General features: G+C 33.5%; 1 protein-coding gene across 4 annotated transcripts in view; it reads right to left on the bottom strand.

Moving 5' to 3' along the window:
• CNBD1 (cyclic nucleotide binding domain containing 1) overlaps nt 1–23,176 on the bottom strand; it is a 451,411-nt gene that overhangs the window by 51,892 nt on the left and 376,343 nt on the right. For all 4 annotated transcript variants that reach the window (XM_073892725.1, XM_073892727.1, XM_073892726.1 and 1 more), the window contains one exon: nt 8,941–9,008. In XM_073892725.1, the coding sequence (XP_073748826.1) occupies nt 8,941–9,008 (68 nt within the window). The remainder of the gene's footprint in view (nt 1–8,940; nt 9,009–23,176) is intronic.

The raw sequence follows: 23,176 nt of genomic DNA, 5'->3' as shown, positions 1-23,176 counted from the left end.
TCCAGTACTGTGCTGAATAGAAGTGGTGTGGTGGTCATCCTTGCCTTGGTCCTGATCTTAGAGGAAAAACTTGGTTAACACTGAGTATATTAGCTGTGGGCTTGTTAAGTACGTACGGTTTTTACTATGTTGAGGTACCTTCTTACCATACCCAGTTTGATGACAGTTTTTACCATGAAAGGGTAATTAATTTTGTCAAATGTTTTTTATGCATATATTGATATAATCATGTGCTTTTTATCTCTGTCATTCTATAAATGTAGCATACCACAATTAATTGATTTGTTTATGTTGAACCATTTTTGTTCAGGGATAAATCCCACTTGCTCATGATGTGTGATTCTTTTAATGTGCTATTGAATTGGTTTGCTAGTATTTTGTTGAAGACTTGTGATTCTATGTTCTCAAAGGATATTAGGCTGTGGTTTTCTCATCTTGTAGTATCTTTGTCTGGCTTTAAAGTTGCAGGACACAGGAATGCCTGGGTGGCTCAGTCAGTTAAGCATTGGACTCTTGATTTCTGCTTGGGTCATGATCTTGGGGTCCTGAGATCGAGCCCCGTGTTGGACTTTGTGCTCAGCACAGAGTCTGCTTAAGATTTTCTCTCTCTCCCTCTGCCCCTCCCCCTACTTGTTCTCTCCATCTCTCTCTCAAAAAACAAATAAAGTTGCAGGACACAAAATCAGCATCAGCTGCATTTCTATATGCTAACAATGAGCCACCCAAAAAGGAAATTAAGAAGATAATCCTGTTTACAATAGTGTCAGACCAAGGAGATAAAAAACTTGTACACCGAAAACTATAAAATGGTGATAAAAGAAATTAAAGAAGTCAGTAATAAATGGAGAGAATCTATATTCATGAACTGGAAGAATTAATATTATTAAAATATCCATACCACTCAAAGTGTTCTACAGACTCAGTACAATCCCTGTAAAAACCCCAATGGTATTTTTTTAGAGAAACATAATAGAAAAGACAATCTTAAAACTCCTATGGAACCACAAAGACCCCAAATAGCCAAAGCAATCTTGAGAGAGAAAAACAAAGTTGGAGGCATCATACTTCTTGATTTCAAATTACAAAGCTACAGCATTTAAAACAGTATCTCACTCATATAAAAACAGACATATAAGCCAATTGAACAGAATAAAGAGCCCCCCAAAAACCCCACACATATACCATCAACTGATTTCCAACAAGAATGCCAAGAATGTACAATGGGGAGAAAGGATCATCTCTTCAACAAATGGTGTTGGGAAAACTGGATATACACATGCAATAGGATGAAATTGGATACTTATCTGATACCATACGTAAAAATCAACTCAAAATGAATTAAAGAGTTAAAAGTTAAGGATTGAAACTATAAAACTCCTGGAAGAAAATATAGGAGAAAAGCTTCATGACTTTAGTCTATGCAATGATACCTTAAAAATGACGCCCAAAGCACAAGCAATAAAGGCAAAACACAGAGAAGTGGGACCACAACACACCAAAATCTCCTGCATAGCAAAAAAAAACAAAAACAAAAACAAAAAAAACAACAAAATGAAGAGGTGACCTATGAAATGAGAGAAAGTATTGGCAAACCATATATTTGATAGTGGTTAATATCCAAAATATAGTAGGAGCTCCTTTAATTCAATAACAAAAATACAAATAAACTGATATAAAAATGGGAAACAATAGACATTTCTCCAAAGAAGACATACAAATGGCCAACACATGTATGAAAAGCTTCTCAACATCACTAATCATCAGGGAAATGCAAATCAAAACTACAATAAGATATCACCGCATACTTGTTATGATGGCTATTATTAAAAAATAAAAGACAACTTTTGGTAAGAATATGGAGAAATTGGCACCCTTGTATACTGTTGATGGGAATCTAAAATGGTGCAACCACTATGGAAAATAGTATGGAGATTCCTCAAAAATTAAAGTAGAATGACCATATGATCCATCAATGCCACTAATGGGTATATATTCAAAAGAATTGAAATCAAGATCTCAAAGTGATATATTCAGTTTCATGCTCATTGACACATTATTCACAATAGTCAGATATGGATACCACCTAAATGCCCATCATGATTTAGATAAAGAAATATGGTATATGCATACAATGGAATATTATTCCACCCTTAAAAAAAGGAAATTCTGCCATATGCAACAGCATAGATGAATTGTAGGATATTATGTGAAGTGAAATAAGCCAGTCATAGAAGGACAAATGCTGCATGATTCCACTTATATGAGGTGCCTAAACAGTGGAACTCATAGAAACAGAGAGTAGAACGGTGGTTTGCAGGGGCTGGGGGCAGAGGAAATAAGGAGCTGCTGTTCAATAGATATCAAGTTTCAGTTACCCAAGATGAGTAAGCTCTAGGGATCAAGTATACAACATTTCGTCTAGAGTTAACGTTATGTAGGCACCTAAAAATTTCTTGAGAGAGTAGATCTCATGTTAAGTGTTCTTACCACAGTAAAATAAATAAATAAATAAATAATAAAAAAAATAACTGACTAATATGTTCAAGAAAAAGTGGGGAAAAAAAAAGAAAAAGTCGGAAAAGTGGGTTAAAAGGATGAAAAATGTAGACATCATCTGATAATTGAAACCTATATATTTTTTGTTCAATTTATTTAAACTAAAAATACACAGTTTACTCATTCTCCCACCCCACTCCCCATCTCTGGAAACCACTAATCTGTTTTCAGTTTATATGAGCTTTCTTTCTTTATTTACTATTATTATTTTTTAGATTCCACATATAAGAGAGATTATACAATATCTGTCTTTCTCTGACTGACTTATTTCACTTAGCATAACGCCCTCAAGGTCCATCTATTTTGTCACAAATGGCAAGATATCATTCTTCTTTTAAGATCTAAATAATATTCTACTGTGTACATATACCACAATTTCTTTGCCCATTCATCTATCAACGGACACTAAAGTTGCTTCCACATCTTGGCTATTGTAAATAATGTTGCAGTGAACATTTGGGTGTGCATATATCTTTTTGAATTAATGTTTTTTGTTTCCTTTGGATTAGTACCGAGATTTGGAAATTAAGAACTCAGTTAGATTTAACAGCAAATTAGAAGATAGGATTAGTGAACTGGGAAGGAAGAATAATTGAAAGTATGCAAATACACTGAAGCAGAGATAAAAAGAAATAGAAATATAGAAAATATAGAAGAGACAAGACACTCAAAGTACAAATTTCTTACATATATTTAAATGGAGTATGAGATGGAGAGGTAAAAGAATGGGGCAGGATCTTTATTTGAAAAAATTCCTGGCTGAGAATTTTCCAAAACTAATAGAAGGTATATACCAGTAGATTCAAAAAGCTCTAAAATCTAAACATAATAAATATAAATAAAACCAAAACCAAAAGCTGGCACATCAAAATAAAACTACTGAAAAGCAAAGACAAATAGAAAACCTTAAAATCCCAGCAGGTTATTTTGTGTATATTGATAAGTTGATTTTATGGAAAAATTTAAATGGAAATTCAAAGAGGGAGAGAATTGGCAAGGCAATCATGAAGAAGAACAAGACAGGGGGATTTATTCTATGAAAAAAGTCAGAATTTATATCAATCCTCAAAAATTAAGCTATTTTGGTATTGGTGTGGGGGGGAATATACCTCTATTACGTAACAGAGACTATATAAAGAGGCTCATATATATACAATCACCTGATTTATAACAATGATGGCAATGTGGTTCAATGAGTAAAGGATGGCCTTTTCAATACATAAGGCAGGGAAAATTAGACATATGTTAAAAACAAAAACAAAATAAAACACTTGACCTTAAATTCATACCATATACAGAAGTCATTTCCAGATTTGTTGTAGATTAATTGTGAAAGGTAAAACAATAGTTTTTTTTTGTTTCTTTTAAAGATTTATTTATTTTATAGTGAGTGAGAAAGAGAGAGTTGCACAGGGAGAGGGGCAGAGGGAGAGGGAGACAAGCAGACTCCCCACGGAGCAGGGAGCCCAAATCAGAGCTCAATCCCAGGAGCTTGAGATCATGACCTGAGACGAAATCAGTTACACTTAACCAACTGAGCCACCCAGGCACCCCAAAACAACGGTGTTTTTAAAAGTAAACATAGGAGAATTAAACAGTTTGAGCAGATGAGTAGGGAGTGAGATCAAAGCTAAATTTCAATGCTGGCTCTTTATGGCCATAAGAATTTGGCTTTGTTTGAACATCCAATAATTATACAGGCACAAATGAGCTGTGTCTGAAACTCCTCATTTTTATAAACTTGTAGGTTTGTGAAAAAAAAATGCTGATCAGCACAAATAAGGTGCATAAAAGATACAGGTATTTTATTCAGATATATATTCTGTTCTTTTAATTTTGATTTTGCTGGAATTAGTTAAAATAATACTAGCTTGGGCAAACAATCTTTTCTCACTTTCATCATAATGATTTAATCCAAAATGCAGCTGAGAGCTACACCTTAATCACAAATCCCTGTTGAGTTCTCAAAATCAAATCCAGATATCATGCCCTTTGGGGGACTTCTATCCTCACCACACATTAGTCTTAAAGGAAGACTCAGCATGTGTCCAAATTCAACCATAAGAAAACATTGAAAGCATCAGAGCGAGTCATGTAGATTTCACTAAGGTCTTGAAGGAGGTCGAATTTGAAGTAGATTTAGAATTGTCAGAAAATGACATAGTGACAAATACAGAATTAAGAGAGCACTTGCATGATTATTGACATATTGGAGAATAAAGTTTTATTTTTCTTGTGCTACATAGTTTAACACATGTGGCTGGCTTTGTATGCAGCATCTCTTCTTGTCCCTGTTTCTAAATCTGAAGTTGGATTTGGTACTTTTTTCTACTGAACATTAAAAAAAAAAAATCACATAAAAATCATTAGTGAGCAATTGGAGATTCTAAGGGAAAACAGCACTTTTACTCTTAAACCTGCCACAGCAAACAACTTAAAGTTTAATTAGAAACATTTATTTTCTTCTAAGTCTCTCTCTGGCCACAATTCCAACCTAGGATTTTCTCCTTACTCCATTTGCTTTTTCTGCTGTCTTTTAAATGCCTGTTTCTCTGATATATCAGATTCCCCATTATGTTCAGATCCCCAGAATACATAGATTATATCTTTGTTCATGCAGGTGGCAGTTCCTGCCAGTTAGCCAGCCCTTTCCAGCACTTCCTATATCCACTAACCCCATGAATAAAATCCTCTTTCTCATTTATATGTTTCCCACAAAAAAACTTCTGTATCCCCCTCAAAAAAAATCTCAAGAACACCAGAATTTACTTGTGATCCCCAGGGCTCCACTGAGTACTGGCTTAAACTCCTCTCCTAAGGAATAAAGGAGCCTTTTCAATGTTCTCTTCTGAGTAGTGTTTCTGATCTGGTCTGATGACTTATGTTTCAAGAGAGTCTCTTCTCTTAATTCTGGACTTGTCCCTCTCAGTAGAGTCGGGCAAAGTTATACTTGTGTCAGCAGAAGTCAGTTGGTATGTCTTAAGTTCAGGGATTATGCAATTAGTGCTACAAAAGGGGAAGTACAGAGGGGAACTCAGAAATTCAGTCCTCACCTACTAACCACATTTCATCCTAAGAGTCAGAGCCCACCTGCCAGAAACATCTTTATGTGGGCTTTTCTCCACTTTAGCTTCTAATACTGGTATCTCTGCCTTACTCTCAAACTTAACTTCTCTATGACAAGCATATAATTTGTACCCTTAAAACAAGCTAAAGTGAGTGGCTAACTGTTGTTTCTACTTTCTAGAGTCTTGGAAAGTCCCTTGTTTTTATTTCCAAATCTGCTTCTTCATGTCTCTGTTGGTCATATCAGCTCTATGTAGGACAACCATCCGACCTGAATTAAATTAGTGGGCAATTTCAGTGCCCAGGGCAAGTTCTGGAGGCCAATTTTTTCCTGTTCTCTAGCACATATGACCTCAGGCAGCTGAGCCACATGTTAGTAATCTGCAAATGGCCCACTTTGAACTGACAACTGAAGTTTCAAGTCAGCGATTCCATTTTATCTACTAAGGGTGGGCATTATTACCTCTAATCTTCTTCCTCCTGAATAAGCTTTACTAAGAGATCAATACGAGGGAGGAAAATTTAGAGTTTTAATGAATTCAAGGTCTTTCCAGAAGGGCTTATTTATAAATAACTCTTGAAGTGATTCTCTGCGTAATTCTAACATTTTCTCCACATCATCTTATCACAAAGTCTCTGGAGTTCTAAAATATATGTAGAAGTCTCTTATTACCTATCTTTTTGACTTATGATCAGAATCTTTGTCATCTTAATCCTGGCTACTTTCCACTTTATAACATATTGCCCCCAAAACAGAGACATGTCCACCTTATGGAATTCCTAGGACTGGTCTTGAAAATGATTTTGTAATCTTTTTCATTTCTCTACTTTATACTTCCTACTCCTGAGCATTTCAGTGGCATATTCTAACCACAAATCAAAATATTTTTCTTATGTCACTGGCATTACATTCCCCATACATTTCTCCATTCTTTTGGTGCTTTTAACCTCAACAAATCATTCTAATACTCAGTTGATGACCGAATCACCCAATAGAGTATTTTCTCCAAGAAATTCTACCTCTCCAGGCAACATCAGCCATGGACATCTTATTACAGTCCTGGAAAGGTTTTGCTATCTTAAGAACTTGGTTAACTTTCGTAGCTCAATTACATATCCATTACTAGCCTAAGACTTTAGAATATCATTTCTTGATTCTCTCACTCAATACATGAAATGGTACATGAATTTAGCACTTTATTTTAATCTTCAGTATTAAATTTTGCAAATATTCATCTCATAATGTTCCTTTTCTATGAAGTCATATGCCAACTATCATCATGGTTTGTGTCATTTGGCAACCACAGTGAGGAAACACTCTTGTCTCACTTTCATCATGATGATTTAATCCAAAATACAGCTGAGACCTGCACCTTAATCACAAATCCCAGTTAAGTTCTCAAAATACAACCCAGATGTTGTCCTCACTGGGGGACTTCACCACACATTAGTCTTAAAGGAAGACTCAACATATGTCCAAATTCAGCCATAAGAAAACATTGAAAGCATCAGAATGAGTCATGTAGATTTCACTAATGATTTTGTGGGGAGACAGAGGGCAAGGTTAGCACTGAGTACCACACTATAAACAAGTTAGTCTTTAAAAATTCCTCTTAGGGATTTCTGGTCCTCAAAGACCGTGTTTGGATAAACAGCCAATTTGTTTCCTTTCCCTTTGACTTCTCTACCTTTTTCTCATATGACACATCATAGTCTGCCACCTTTTACAAACACCTTCTCCAGACATGTGGACTTGGGTTCTGCCTTCCCTTCATGTAGAATAATACCATCAGGACATCTGGCTTTCTCCAGACCTCTCTGGAATGTTATTGATATAAACTTTCTCCATATCCTTCATTATTGTCATAAAGTGTTCAAGGGTTTCTTCACATTTCTTGTATAAGTTATCAAGTATTCTAACATAAACTAACTATTCTAATGTGATCTAATTTATAATGGTCCTCTATGCATTCCATAGCATATTGTAAATATAAGTTTCATAGAGATTGCATAATGTGTATTTATTACAACTACAAGTAATACTTTAGTCACATAAAAAGGACATGCTAAAACTAAAAAAATTATGCACAGCTTTTGCAATATCAATTTAAATGTATTGCTTTTAAAAATGTGAAATTATAAAAATTATTTTATTGTGCTAAAAACACTTAGCATGGGGTTTATCCTCTTAACAGATTTTTAATTAACAATATAGTATTGTTATCTGTAGGCAAACTGTTGTACAGTACTCTAGAACACATTCATCTCGCATAGATGAAATTTTATTGATTATATTATTGTTTTTAACAATTACTGATTTAATTTATACATTGATTAGCAACTATCCATTTCTATCTCATTCTATTCTTTGTTCTAATTTAGATATCTCATATAAGTGGAATCATGGAATATTTGTCCTGTGACTGATTTATTTCATTTAGCATAAGATCCTCCAAGTTCATCCATGTTGTCACATATTGTAGGCATGTAAAAGAATGAAACTGGACCCTTATCTTACATTATACACAAAAATCAACTCAAAATTAATTACAGACTTAAATGGAAGATCTGAAATTGTAAACCTCCTAGAAGAAAACATAGGTGAAACTCTTTTTTTAAAAGATTTTATTTATTTATTTTAGAGAGAGAGAGAGAGAGAGAGAAAGAGCCGGGGGGGTGGGGAACGAAGAGGGAGAGGGAGAGAGAGTCTTTTTTTTTTTATTTTATTTTATGATGTTATGTTAATCACCATACATTACATCATTAGTTTTTGATGTAGTGTTCCATGATTCATTGTTTGCGTATAACACCCAGTGCTCCATGCAATAGGTGCCCTCCTTAATAACCATCACCAGGCTAACCCATCCCCTCACCCCACCCCAAAAGCCCTCAGTTTGTTTCTCAGGGTCCATAGTCCGGAGAGAGAGTCTTAAGCAGACTCTGAAGTGAGAACATAGCCCCACTCAGGACCCTGAGATCATGACCCGAACCAAAATCAAAAGTCAGAGGCTCAACCGATTCTGTCACCTAGGCACCCCTTAAGGGAATCTCCTTTATGTAAGGATGATTAATGGTATACCTTTGTTGACACAAGCTATGAAAATTTGTGTAGTCTATTATAAATCTCCACATTGCCAAAAATATTACAATAACCCCACATTAAAATGGTGAAACTATCCTACTCCATTATTTTCTAGGGAGTGGATAATATTCCAGTCATTTTAGTAGCAAGGCTACTTAAATATTAAAATATAATGGATGTTCACATTTAATTACCACGAATAGTGATATTTATCATAACTTGGACATTTTACTTACATCTGTCAGATGGCCAAAAGTTGGTTTAGCTGTATGGAGCATAAGTTGCTTGGTCACTGGGTCTAATTCTAAGGGAAAAGCAAAGAAAATATTTAGAATACCATCAAAAGTAATAAAAAATAAGCAAAAAGTGGAAAAGTTGCTAATCTTTATCAATATTTTGATATGAAGACCAAATTGAAATTCCCCTAACAATAAAATTGACTCATTTGTACTTTTTCCTAAATTCACATTCACAGACACCTGGATTATCACAGAGAATTTTAGCATAAATTAATCTAATTTGTACAATGTCTAACTTCATAATCAGAAATTGGAAATGGTTCAGTACTTAACATGTGACAGACATTATTGGTTACCTACCCCAAAGCCATTACATTCTTCCTTGCCAAAATCACTTTCTGTGAGAGGCTAAAAACACTAGATTATTTGCTTTTTCATTCAGGATCTCATGCTCCTAAGGCATAGGCATGTGACCAAACTTAATTATAATTTATCATTTAAACAGGAGCACATTTGAGAATAAAGAGGAATTATTCAAAATTCTTTTTGGACAATAGAGCACACCAGAAATTTAAATCCAATGGGATTTAACAGGAAGTGTACTAGGGGACTTCTGGAGAAATCTAAATTCCAGGATTTAAAAACAATCTGGGGGTGGACAACTGCCTTTTATGTTTTGGACAAAGTTGTGTTGGGTCACAGAGCCTGCAGCGGCATTTTGGTTGCGTGAAAAGACAAGACTAAGGACTATAGCCAACACATTGAGGACAGCTGAGTGAAAAGTCAGAAAGAGTTCTTGGATGACATCATTGGATAGTTTGTTTCTTCTTACATAATAAATAACTTTATCCTTTTAATTAGGTCTGTTTTTATATTTGTGTCAAAAACATCCTAAATAATATATTCATAAATATTAATATGTACTAAAATTTGGGATCATGGTGTTTCATGCACAACCCATTCAATTATTGGACAAACTTTTTGATCATTTTTCCTCCTTAGCCTTATGGGGGGAGGCTAAGGAGGAAAAATAGTCTCTTTCTTCTTCAATATTGGAATATATGATGAATCCACTAATATTTTTGAGGTAAATATGTCAGTTTCAAAACATACTATGTAATATCAGCAAATCAATTTCATAGTCGACTTAGAAATAAATACTAATAAAAATCATCATGTAACAATATCTTAAAAAATAACAAAAGCTGCTCTAAATAAAATTTTAGAAGCACTGGAGTAGTTAATAACTCAAACTCATTTGATTGGTAATATTAGAACACATTTAAACACACAAGTAAAAAAAAATGTATGCTTCAAAAGGGATGTAAAATAAAGAGTAGACTCTTACAACATGGCATAATGAAACTTAAATATGAGATCAGAAATATTAGGAAACAAGGGTGCTAGCTTTGTACATCGGAAACTATGCAGTCCCTCTCATACTCCTACATACTCCCCCTTAAATTATCTGTTTGCTTTCTCCACTGCCTCATTTATTCAACACTTAATGTGGGAGACCCCCAAATCAAGTTGACATAATCTTGTAATTCAGGAAACTACCAGTTGGCCCCAGTATTTATGACAGAGTGTATTTATTGAGAGAAGATAATTGGCTTGTCCCAACCTAAATTTGTTTATGTTAATTAAGGATATATCCCTGGTCCAATTAGGAAAGAATGATTAAGGAGCTCTTTCTTCTGGGTCTTTGAGTGGGACACAGAAATGAAATTGCCTGGTACAAGAAAGAAGTCAAGGAAACTAAAATTTGATTGAGCATGTTAAATACTAGGCACCACCCAGACAAACTTCATGTTCTCTCTTTCAATTCTCACATAATTTCTACAAGGTAAGTATTCTTGCAACAATTTCACAAATGAGAAATTCAGGCCTCAGGAAAGTTAAACAAGTGACATTATTATATTATATAAATGGCCAAGATTTTGGCTGTTTTATTTATCTCAATAAAAAGGTAGAAAATGGATAATGTCCTCATTGTAAGTCATTGATTACTAACAGAAGGTACACCACAGAATTATAAGGATTTTTCTTCATTTTTATGGGTACAAAAGTATAGGAACATCATTAGTGTAATAGATGTTAGCATTAATATTAATGCTTTTTTTAAACACACCAACTTTACATTACCCACATCATGAAGTTGTATTTAATAATTTAGAATATCAAGCAATTTAATCAGAGAAGAGAATATGCAGCTAAATTTAGAAACTAGAAAGCAGTTTTTGGTGTGCTTATAGTATTATCATAACTTTTAAGTTGTATTTAAATAACAAATAAAAGTAATCTGAGAGTGAGTGGTTATTCAATAAAAAGATTTTATTTGGGATAAGGTTGCCTCTCTCCACCTCAAGTGACTGCTACAGACAAGAATAAAAGCAGGAAGATGTCATCTTTGAATTCCACTTGACTCTGACACAAAATTTTCACTCCTTTTCTAACAACGTTTTAACAAGCAAAGAAGCACACTTTTGCAAAAGTGTATGCAGAAACACCATGTGATTCCATTTCAGTAATTACAATAGCCATAAAAGAATTATTGTTTCCTTTTCTTTGTAGCTTCAGAGAGATCTCAGGAGGGACAGCTGAAATAGTAATGTCAGATTGATCTACAGGATGTGATTCAAAGGGCCCTGCTGTTAGCAAGTTTTCCTGAAGAAGAATGCCTTCAAGAGTTGACATATTTTTATTATAGTGCTTACATGAAGCTCTGAAACTTCAGTAATAGCTATAGAAATGGTACTGTGTCTGACTTAATTGAACAAAAAATTGAAAAACTAAGGGTTTCTGAAAAAATGATTATATGATTTTTTTATTTATTCTGAAAATATAGTGAAATATATTGATACATTTTTGAATGTTACACTAACCTTACATTTCTGGAATAAACCAAACTTGGCTGTGATAAATAGTTCCTTTTATATATTTCTGGATTCAGTATACTAATATATTAGTACCATTTTGCATATATGTTTATTTATGAAATTAGCCAGTGATTTTTTTCTTATGTTTTTGAGATGTTTTAGTATAAAGGCTAATTTAAAAAGTTTAGGACTGTTTTTCTTCCTATTTAGAAGGGTTTGTGTAGGATTGACATATGTCTTCTTTAAGTATTTGGTAGAATTCACAGATTACCAAACTAAATGGGTCTTTATAGGAAGATTTTAAATTATGTATTCAGTTTTTTTTAACAGACATGAAATTATTTTCATTTTCTATTTCTTTTTGTGAAAACTTTTTTTTTTTTTAAGATTTTATTTATTTATTTGAGAGAGAGAGAGAGTGAGAGACAGAGAGCACGAGAGGGAAGAGGGTCAGAGGGAGAAGCAGACTCCCCGCCGAGCAGGGAGCCCAATGTGGGACTCGATCCCGGGACCCCAGGATCATGACCTGAGCCGAAGGCAGTCGCTTAACCAACTGAGCCACCCAGGCGCCCGTGAAAACTTTTTTTCTTTATTTTTTCTAAGTAAGCTCTATGCCCAATATGGGGCTTGAACCCATGACCCCAAGATCTATGCTCTACTGACTAAGCCAGCCAGGCTCCCCTTTATGTGAAGATTTTCTAAGGTTTTGCTTTTCCAGGCAGTTGTCCATTTTATCTAAATATTCAAATTTATTGGCTGTAGTGGCTCAAAATAACCTCTTATGTCTTTAAATGCCTGTACCTGTAGTGTTCTCACCTTTTTCATAACTAATAAAACATTTGTTCTTTCTCTCTTTCTCTCTCTCTATAGATAGATAGATAGATACACTAATAAGGAGACTGAACAGTTGTCAAAAATCTCCCAATGAAGAAAAGCCCAGGACCAGATGGCTACACTGGTGATTTTTACCAAACACTTAAAGAAGTAACACCAATCCTTCTCAAACTCTTCCAAAAAATCAAAGAGAAAAGAACACTTCCAAACTCATTATCCTGATATCCTGATACCAAAGGCAGATAAGGACCCTACTAGAAAAGAGAACCACAGGCAATATCCCTGATGAATGCAGATGCAAATATTCTTGATAAAATACTAGTAAACTGAATTCAGTAGCACATTAAAAGTACCATTCACCATGATAAAGTAGAATTTACCCCTGGGATGCAAAGATGTTTCAACATACACAAATCATTGTAATACCTCATATTAATAGAATGAAAGAAAAGAACCATCTCAATAGATGCAGAAAAAGCACTTGACAAAATTCAACCTATATGCATGATAAAAAACACTTAACAAATTAGGCTTAGAAGGAACATATCTCAACATAATAAAGGTCATATATAACAAGCCCACAGTCAACATCATACTCAAAAGGTTAAAAGCTTTTCCTCTAAGATCAGAAACAAGACAAGAGTGCCCACTCCCACCATTTTGATTGAACACAGAACTGGAAGTTCTAGCTAGAACAGTCAGGCAAGAAAAATAAAAAGCACTAGAATTGGACAGGAAGAAGTAAAATCATCACTATTTGAAGATGACATGATTTTATTTTATTATTTTTTAGTTTCTTTTTTTAAAGTTTTTAATTTAATTCCAGTTAGTTAACATATTGACATGATTTTACATATAGGAAACTCTAAAAACTCAACCAAAAAATTGTTAGAACTAATCAACAAATTCAGAAAGTTGCAGGATACAAAATTAACAGACAAAAATTTAGTAGTGTTCCTATACACTAACAACAAATTTTCTGAAAATTAAATAAAGAAACTGATCCCATTACAATAGCATCAAAAACAATGAAACACTTAATTAATTTTACCAATGAGGTGAAAGATCTTTACTCTGAAAACTACAAGACATTATTGAAAGAAATTGAAGAAGATACAAATAAATGAAAGGTATCCTGTATTCATAGATTGGAAGAATTAATATTGTTAAAATATCAATAATACAAAATCCATCTATAGATTCAATGCAATCCCTATCAGGATTCAAATGGTATTAAGAAAATAGAAAAAACACTCCAAAAATTTACATGAAATTACAGAGACCCAAATAACCAAAGAAATCCTAAGAAAGAAGAACAAAGCAGGAGGCATCAGACTTTCTGTTTTCAAGCTATCCTATAAAGCTGTAGTAATTAAAAGTATATGGTACTGGTATAAAAACAGACAGACTACTGGAACAGAATTGAGAACTCAGAAATAAACCCAAGCATATATGGTCAAGTGATATTTGACAACATAGTAAAAAATACTCAGTGGAGAAAAGACAGTCTCTTCAGTAAATGGTGCTGGGGAAATTGGATATTCATATGTAAAAGAATGAAACTTGAGCCCTATCTTACACCACTCACAAAAATTAACTCAAAATGGATTACAGATTTAAATGTAAGATCTGAAGCCATGAAACTCCTAGAAAACCTATAAGAAAAAGCCTCCTTGACATGGGTCTTCGTAAGAATTTTTTAGAAAGTATACCTAAAACACAAGCAACTGAATAAAAAATAAGTAAGTGAGATTACATCAGGCTGAAAGGCTTCTGCACAGTAACCATCAACAAAGTGAAAAGACAACCTTCAAAATGGGAAATAATATTTGCAAACCATATATCTAGAAGAGGTTAATATCCAGAATATATAAAGAACTCATACAACTCAATAGCAAAAAACCAAATAATTCAATTTTAAAAATGCGCAAAAGGAAAATATGTAGATTGCTAACAGGTAAATGAAAGATGCTCAATATTACTAGTCATTAAGGATGTTAAAATTAAAACTGCGATGGGATATCACCTCACACCTATTAAGAGTGGCCACCATCAAAAAGACAAGAGAGAACAAATGCTAGTGGGGTGTGGGGGGAAAGGATCCCTTGTGCACTGTTGGTGGGATTGTAAATTGGTACACCCACTATGGAAAACAGTATAGAGGTTCCTCGAAAGAGTAAAAATAGAACTACCATATGATCCAGAAATTCTACTTCTGGAAATATATCTAAAGAAAATGAAAACACTAACTCAAAAAGATATCCGTACCCCTATTCATAGCAACATGATTTACAATAGCCAAGACATGAAAACAACCTAAGTGCCCACCAATGGAGGAATGGATAAAGAAATTGTGATACACACACACACACACACACACACACAATATATATATATATATATAAAACACGACACTATATAGAAAATGGAGAATTATTCAACCATTAAAAATGAGGACATCTTACTATTTGTGACAACATGGATGAAACTTGAAGGTATTATCTTAAGTAAAATAAGTCAGGCAGAGAAAGACAAATATTGTATGATCTCATTTATTTGCAGAATGTAAAAAAAAAAAAACCTCATGGAAAAAAATATCAAATTTGTAGTAATCAGAAGTGAGGGTTATAAGAGGGGAATTGGAAGAAGGTGATCAAAAGGTACAAATTTCCAGTCATAAAATAAATAAGTACTAGGGTTATAATATACTACATGCTGCTAACACTGTTGTATGATATATAGGAAAGTTGCTAAGAGAGTAAATCCTAAGAATTCTCATCACAAGAAGTTTTTTTTTTCTTTTCCTTATATTTATATGAGGTGATGGATGTTAACTGACCTATTGTGGTAATCATTACACAATTTGATGGAAATCAAACCATCATGTTGTACATCTTAAACTTCATACAGTGATATATGCAATTAGTTCTCAATAAAACTAGAAAAATGCTTTAAAAATCTATGAATGTTATTTTCCCAATTTGCCTAAAAAGACAAAAATAAAGGATAAGAGCATCTCAATTTAAACTAAAAAAATTCTCAGATTATTTAAATTTTTCCTGAACCTTTTAGTTTTCTAAATCTAAGATATTGAAGTCATCTCTGATTAGCAGGAAAAAGCAGTTCAGTAGATTTATGCCCAAAGCAGTAATGAATATTAAAGTAATCCACATAAAATTTCATTCAGTTGCAATAATGAAAGAAAATTTTTTAAAAAAATTATGTGAAATCTTTCTCCTATACAATCAAAACCATGTATTTTTAAAATTGCATACTATTTAAACAATAAATTTTAAGATTTTATTCCCTTTTGGCCACTAATCTTAGATTTATAGAAAAATATTTTATAACATTAAGCTAGTATTTGTTACATTGCCGCTATGGTTGTTTTAATGGAAAAATTTATCTAATTTGCAGAGAATATTTCAGTACACAAACTTGGTGGAATTCAGAAAACAGTAATTACTATACTACAACTATTATAGAAGTGAATAAAAAAATAAAATGAAAAAGAGCAGATGCCTTATGTCAGAAAAAACTAAAAAATTATCAATAAATGCCTATCAATAAAACTCCAATAACTCTACTTCTGGTAGGTGAGTTATTATTTATTGTATGTATTAACATATTTCTAAAGAATAGCTTATTTGGTTGCCTATGTATCAACAACTTTTGACAATAGCACAATGTGAGGATTTTGTAAAACAAGTTTTTAAATATATGTATGAGTGAAATAAATATATATTTAATAGCTACACCTAGGCTAATCCTGCCTATAAACTACCTGGGTATAGCCATAGAAGGGAAAAGGCTGTATTTTTAGTGAATCATAAGTTAAACATAGAATTGTAAGGAATTCTGTTTATTCATTCAGTAAACATGTTTAGCTTCAACTGTATGCCAGAAATAAGGATAAATAAAACAGAGTCTCTGACCTTGGATAATTACACTTTAGTTTAAGTAATTAATTACTTTTTACTTATTATTACTGTAGTGTAAGTAATTAAAATAATTAAAATTAGACATGAAAATTTATAATAAATATTATGGGATCAGAATAGAAAGATAAAGATAGCTAAAGTTATTGGAAAGGATTCAAAAGGACATAGCAATAAATAGACTCTCAAGTATAAGTAATAGGAGTTGGAATTCTGTTATTTTCTGTATTAGTCAAGTGTGCACTAAAAGTTCACAATCAATTCGGGGCCCTACATTTCAAAATGGGAATAAATCAGGAAGACATTCAGCAAAGATAAATGCCAACTAGAAACACTACCTTCTGAAGAAAAGAGAAAATAACTGATGCTATTTAGTTAGAGAAGAAAGTTGTGACATGGAGTAAATGCAAAGTTATTGTTTCTTTTGATTCCAGTAGAACAAACCATGACTAATCTCTCAAAAACACATTAGATTTGGGACTTTTGTTTTGGTTATGATGTACTAGCTTGTTGTAGACCAACTCTAGTAATAGAAACAACTGGAAAAAGTGGATAAAATGCACTAAATCTCTTTGGAGGCATCAGAAAGTTACAAAGATGACCACGATTGGAAGGAACCAAATCTCAGAGAGAAAGGAGAATGCTTAAACAAAACTGTTACTTGATGCCATTTTTGTTTCCTGGCATTTGCTGATAGCCTAGGGGCTGAGTGAGAATCAAGAGAGTGGTATATAAGCAGTTCATATAGATCTTTCAGCAGTCCTACAGTGCAGAGAAGGGCAAAATAGAGCTCAGGACCAGCCTGATTACTTATTACCAGATCCTGGAAGGCTATGCTAGAGTTATAAGAGCAAACCTAAAATAGACCAGCCCTCAAAAAACCTGAAAGCCAGCTTTAAATTTGCTTAGTTTTAATACTAGCTTCAGGAGATAAGTCTGAAATATGCAAAAGTAAATAATCTCTGGAGGAAGACAACATCACTCAGAGATAGGAATTATCCCTACAATATTTTTACACAATAATTAGTATTCAATCATAAATTAACAGGCTATCAGAATATAAGATCAATTCACAAAAGACAAAAATAAAATGGAAAAATAAAGAGATTCAAAAGTGATGCAGATGTTAATGTTATAACATAAATACTAAATCACAAATGAATATATTTTAATATTTCTTAACCTAATTATTCTTCAAGGTAATACAAATTAAAACTACAATAAGATGACATTATCTACCTATCCAAATTGCTGAAAAGAAAAAAATCAGAAAATATCAAGAGTCTGCAAGGATTGGAAGTAATAAGAATTCTTACAGACTGATGGATGAAGTGAAAATTTTACATTTCATTCTGAAAAGTCATTTCTCAGTATTTACTAAAGCTGAACATATACATGAACTATGACACAGAAATTCCATTCTGAGAAATAGGTCCTCTTGAAAAACATGTAATAAAAAGCATATACAAGAATGCAAGAATGTTCATGGTAGTATTTTTTCATAATAGACCCAAATTAGAAACACCACCAGTATCCATCAATAATAAATTTATTTTTTAAAAGTATAGTATATTCAGATAAGAGGATATTATACAGCAATAAAAATGAACAAAATACTGATATAAGCAACAATATGGATGAATCTTGCAAACACTGTATTGAGCAAAAGAGACTTTAAGAAACTATATCCTGCTTCCTTATATAAAACTTAAAAATTAGAAAAACTTCACAGAATTACCAGTGAGAATAATGATTAACTCTGAAAATGCAGATAGGTGTTATAAATAACTGAGGGAGGTCAATAAAGGGCTCTGGGGTGTATTAAAATTCTGATTTATATCCTAGTTGTTAATCTGGGCATCTGGACCCTGGGCAGCCATGAGGATATTACCAGTGGAATAAAAATCCACATATAAACTAAATATTATTTTTAATGAATGAATATGTTTCATTCAAGTGTGCTGTTTTTAAAAAATCATTGAGAATTTATTTTGATTAATATAAAATCACTTAAATTATTATCAAATTCATATTAGTTTTTTGCTATTAGGTATTTTGTCAACCAGTACTTATCAACAATAATACACTATTGATGTTTATGAAATATTTTTACATTTATGAAGTTCCCCAAATATGAACAAAGGTTGGAATCAACAACTTAGATGATGTACTTGGATACAGGTCATTAAGTTAATGGTCTTCGAAATTCCCTCTTGATTATATAATTATTTAATTAAAACATCAGTCTTGCACTTGCTTACTCATTTAGGTCTTTCACAAAATCAAAGATTAAGAAAACTGCTAATCTTATCTTGGTGATAATAAACCATTAGTGAATTATTGCTAAATATGTGCCATATCTATTTGTGATATTATAACAAAATCAAAGGGTATGATTGCATCCCATGACCTGGCAATGTTTGTTTCAGGAATATTACTCAAGGAGCATTAAATTCTTACCTAATCATCTCTTTGTAAATAGTAATAACCATAACAATGCCTACTATTTACAGAGCACTTTTTTCTCCTTTTTCAAGTTTTTATTTAAATTCCAGTTAGTTAACATACAATGTACTATTAGTTTCATGTGTAGAATTTAGTGAGTCATCACTTACATACAATATCCAGTGCTCATCACAAGTGCCCTCCTTAATACTCATCACTCATTTAACCCATCCCCCCACCCACTTTCCCTCCAGTAACCATCAGTTTGTTCTATATAATTAAGAGTCTGCTTTCTGGTTTGCCTCTTTTTGCCCCCCTCCCCATGTTCATCTGTTTTGTTTCTTAAATCCTACATTTGAGTGAAATCATATGGTATTTGTCTTTCTCTGACTGACTTATTTCACTTAGCATAATACACTCTAACTCCATCCATGTCAAGAGTTCGTTCTTTTTGATGGCTGAGTAATATTCCATTGTGTATATATGTATATATATATACACCACATCTTCTTTATTCATCAGTCAATGGATACTTGGGCTCTTTCCATAATTTGATGATTGATGATAATACTGCTATAAACATCAGGGTACATGTGCCCCTTCAAATGAGTATCTTTGTATCCCTTGGATAAATACCTAGTGGTGCAATTGCTGGGTCATAGGGTAGTTCTATTTTTAACTTTCTGGGCAACCTGCATACTGTTTTCCACACCAACATCTGTTGTTTCCTGTGCTGTTAATTTTAGTCATTCTGACAGGTCTGTGATATATCATCATAGTTTTGACTTGTATTTCCCTGATGATGAGTGATACTGAGCATATTTTCACATGTTTGCTGGCCATCTGGATGTCTTTGGAAAAATGTTCATGTCTTCTGCCCATTTTTAATTGAATTATTTGGTTTTTGGGTGTTGATTTTGATAAGTCCTTTATAGATTTTGGATACTAACCCTTTATCAGATATGTCATTTGCAAATATCTTCTCCCATTCCATAGGTTGTCTTTTAGTTTTGTTGATTGTTTCCTTCACTGTGCAGAAGCTTTTTACCTTGATGAAGTCCCAACAGTTCACTTTTGCTTTTGTTTCCCTTGCCTGCGAAGATGTATCTAGTAAGAAGTTGCTATAGCCAATGTCAAAGAGGTTGCTGCCTATGTTCTTCTGTAGGATTTTGATGGTTTCTTATCTCATATGTAGATCTTTCATCCATTTTGAATTTATTTTTGTGTATGGTGTAAGAAAGTGGTCATTTCATTCTTCTGCATGTTGCTGTCTAGTTTTCCCAACATGATTTGTTGAAGATACTGTCTTTTTTCCATTAGATATTCTTTCCTGTTTTGTTGATGAGTTGACCATTTAGTTGTGGGTTCATTTTTAGATTTTCTATTCTGTTCCATTGATCTAGGGGTCTATTTTTGTGCCAGTACCATACTGCCTTGATCACTTAAGTTTTGTAATATAGCTTTAAGTCTGGGGTTATGATGCCTCCAGCTTTGCTTTTCTTTTTTCAAGATTGCTCTGGCTATTCAGGGTCTTTTCTGGTTCCATACAAATTTTAGAATTGTTTGTTCTAGCTCTATGAAAAATGCTGGTGGTAATTTGATAGGGATTGCATTAAATGTGTAGATTGCTTTGGGTAGTACAGACATTTTAACAATATTTGTTTTTCCAGTCCATGAGCATGGAATGTTTTTCCATTTCTTTGTGTCATCTTCAATTTTTTCTCCAGTGTTCTATAGTTTTCAGAGTACAGATCTTTTACCTCTTTGGTTAGGTTTATTCCTAGGTATCTTACAGATTTTGGTGCAATGGTAAATTGGATTGATTCCTTGATTTCTCTGTCTGCTGCTTCATTGCTGGTGTACAGAAATGCAACAGATTTCTGGATGTTGATTTTGCATCCTGCAACTTTATTCAATTTGTATATCAGTTTTAGCTATTTTGGGGTGGAGTCTTTTGGGTTTTCTATATAGAGTATCGTGTCATATGAAAATAGTGAATATTTGACTTCTTCCTTGCTGATTTGGATGCCTTTTATTTCTTTTTGTTGTTGGATTGCTGAGGCTAGAACTTCCAGTACAATGTTAAGTAACAGTGGTGAGAGTGGACATCCCTGTGCCAAGCACTTTTCATACACTATTTTTAAATCTACAAAATGATATTTCATAAAAAAATTTAGTGCCATATTACTGACAAAAAAATACAAGGGCTTACATAAGTTAAATACTTGCCTAAAAATATCACATAGTTTCTAAAAGTGTTTGAGACTTGATTTGCACTCAAATCTTTATCAGCTCAAACCCTGCATTTATTTTATCACATGTATTCCCTCTCCTCTTTACAACAATCATCGAGTATATTAAGTTCTGCACGTAGAACTTTGACAGAATCACTTGTTTACTTTCTAAATGAATGAAAATGATTTATTTTTCTCTTAGCCCAGTGCTGATATGTGTGAGAAATTTTATGACTCAGAAATTCTTTCCCGCTTTTCCCAGATATAACTCAGACTGATTATGATCAAAGCAATTGCCAAAAGTGAATAGGTGGAGCCCTAGAAAAAGATACATACAGAGATGAAGCAAAGATGCCATTTTAAAATTAGCGCATTCATGTTTTAAGAAGTTGTTAGAAAGACAGTGAAGCCTACAGAAAAAGATTACATAAGAAGGATGAACTGTTGGTAGCCAAGGAAGGATCTAGATAGTAAATCAAATGACAGGAAGTTGCTATATATTCTTACAAACTGGAAAGAGAACCTTAGCAATTTCACCTTTCAACCAAATATAGACAGTTAAATACAAACTTAAACACAGACAGACGTACTGTGGATACTACAGACCCACTTTTCCCAACAGGTCATAAATTAAATCAACAAAAAGAACCACAGATATAAGGAAGAAATTTGGGGATATTTTAAGGTCAGCATGAGTTATATTAATTGATTTCAAAGAATTTGCCTCGAGAAAAATAACCAGTTCTTGCCGAATAATTTCAACATGGTAAATCTCACCCAATAAAGATTAGAGTAATGTTGAAGGTAGGGGGTGGAGATATGACTCAGTATTAAGTTTTGTCAAGAACAAGAAAAGAGGGCAGAATATTGGCATTTAAAGTTAGGTAACTTCTTTTTTAAGTATCAAAGTACAAACTGTGTGATGACACAGTTGTGATGAAAAGAAATGATGAATCCATTTTGGATTTGTTGCAGTTGTTGCAATAATTTGGAATTGTTGCAGTTTGTTAGATATTACAAAATCACTAATTCAAGGATGTACTGCACCATAAACAAGCTGTTCCAACTTTTCAACTCATTCTGACTTTCATGCCCCTGCCACTTGCCCAGACTGACTCCTCTGCTTCCTCACATAAAAACTTGCATTGGAGTGGCTTCCATGCCCATTTCTTCTACCTTCTTGATCTAATACCCTCCCTGACGTTGTCTGTTTACCAAACAGTCCTCTGCTGGATCCCTCACCACAATGCTGGCAGGAATCCACTCGCTAATAGGCCTCTTGGTTGATCTGGACAGCTGAAGTATATACTAAAAGAAACACCTTGTCAATAAATCATGCCCATTTGCTGTTCAAAGATTTATTTATTTATTTGAAAGAGAGAAAGAGAGAGTGTGCAAATGCAGTGGGCGTGGAGGGGAATGGAGAGAGGGAGAGAGAGAATCTCAAGCAGAATCCCTGCTGAGTACGGAGCCCACCATGGGGCTTGACCTAAGGACCCTGAGATCATGACATGAGGTGAAATAAAGAGTTGGTCACTTAACTGACTGAACCACCCAGGTGCCCCCATTTGCTGTTCAAATGGTACTATTCGTATTGTAAATAAATCACATCAGGAGGTATTGAGAGGTTGGCTTTCAGAGACTGGGTCTAGTATCCTAATCACTATCGATACCAAATTTTTCCTTGGGTGAAATGCATTCAAGTACTCAAAGAAACCATTAAAACATAAATCATTTGTGGGGTACCTGGCTGGTTCAGTCGGTAGAGCATGTGACTTGCTCTTGGGGTTGTAAGTTCAATCCCCACTTTTGGTGTAGAGATTACTTAAAATTTTTTTTAAAAAATCTTTAAAAAAAGGAAGAAAAAAACCCACAAGTTGTCTGTGCTGCAGTATATAAGAAA

The sequence above is a fragment of the Callorhinus ursinus genome, unplaced genomic scaffold (assembly GCF_003265705.2).
Source record: "Callorhinus ursinus isolate GAN/ISIS: 27379988/994484 unplaced genomic scaffold, GSC_fseal_2.0 scaffold5, whole genome shotgun sequence".
Taxonomy (NCBI): Eukaryota; Metazoa; Chordata; class Mammalia; order Carnivora; family Otariidae; genus Callorhinus; species Callorhinus ursinus.
The sequence above is the reverse complement of the archived record's forward strand: the minus strand, read 5'-3'. Positions and strand labels throughout refer to the sequence as shown.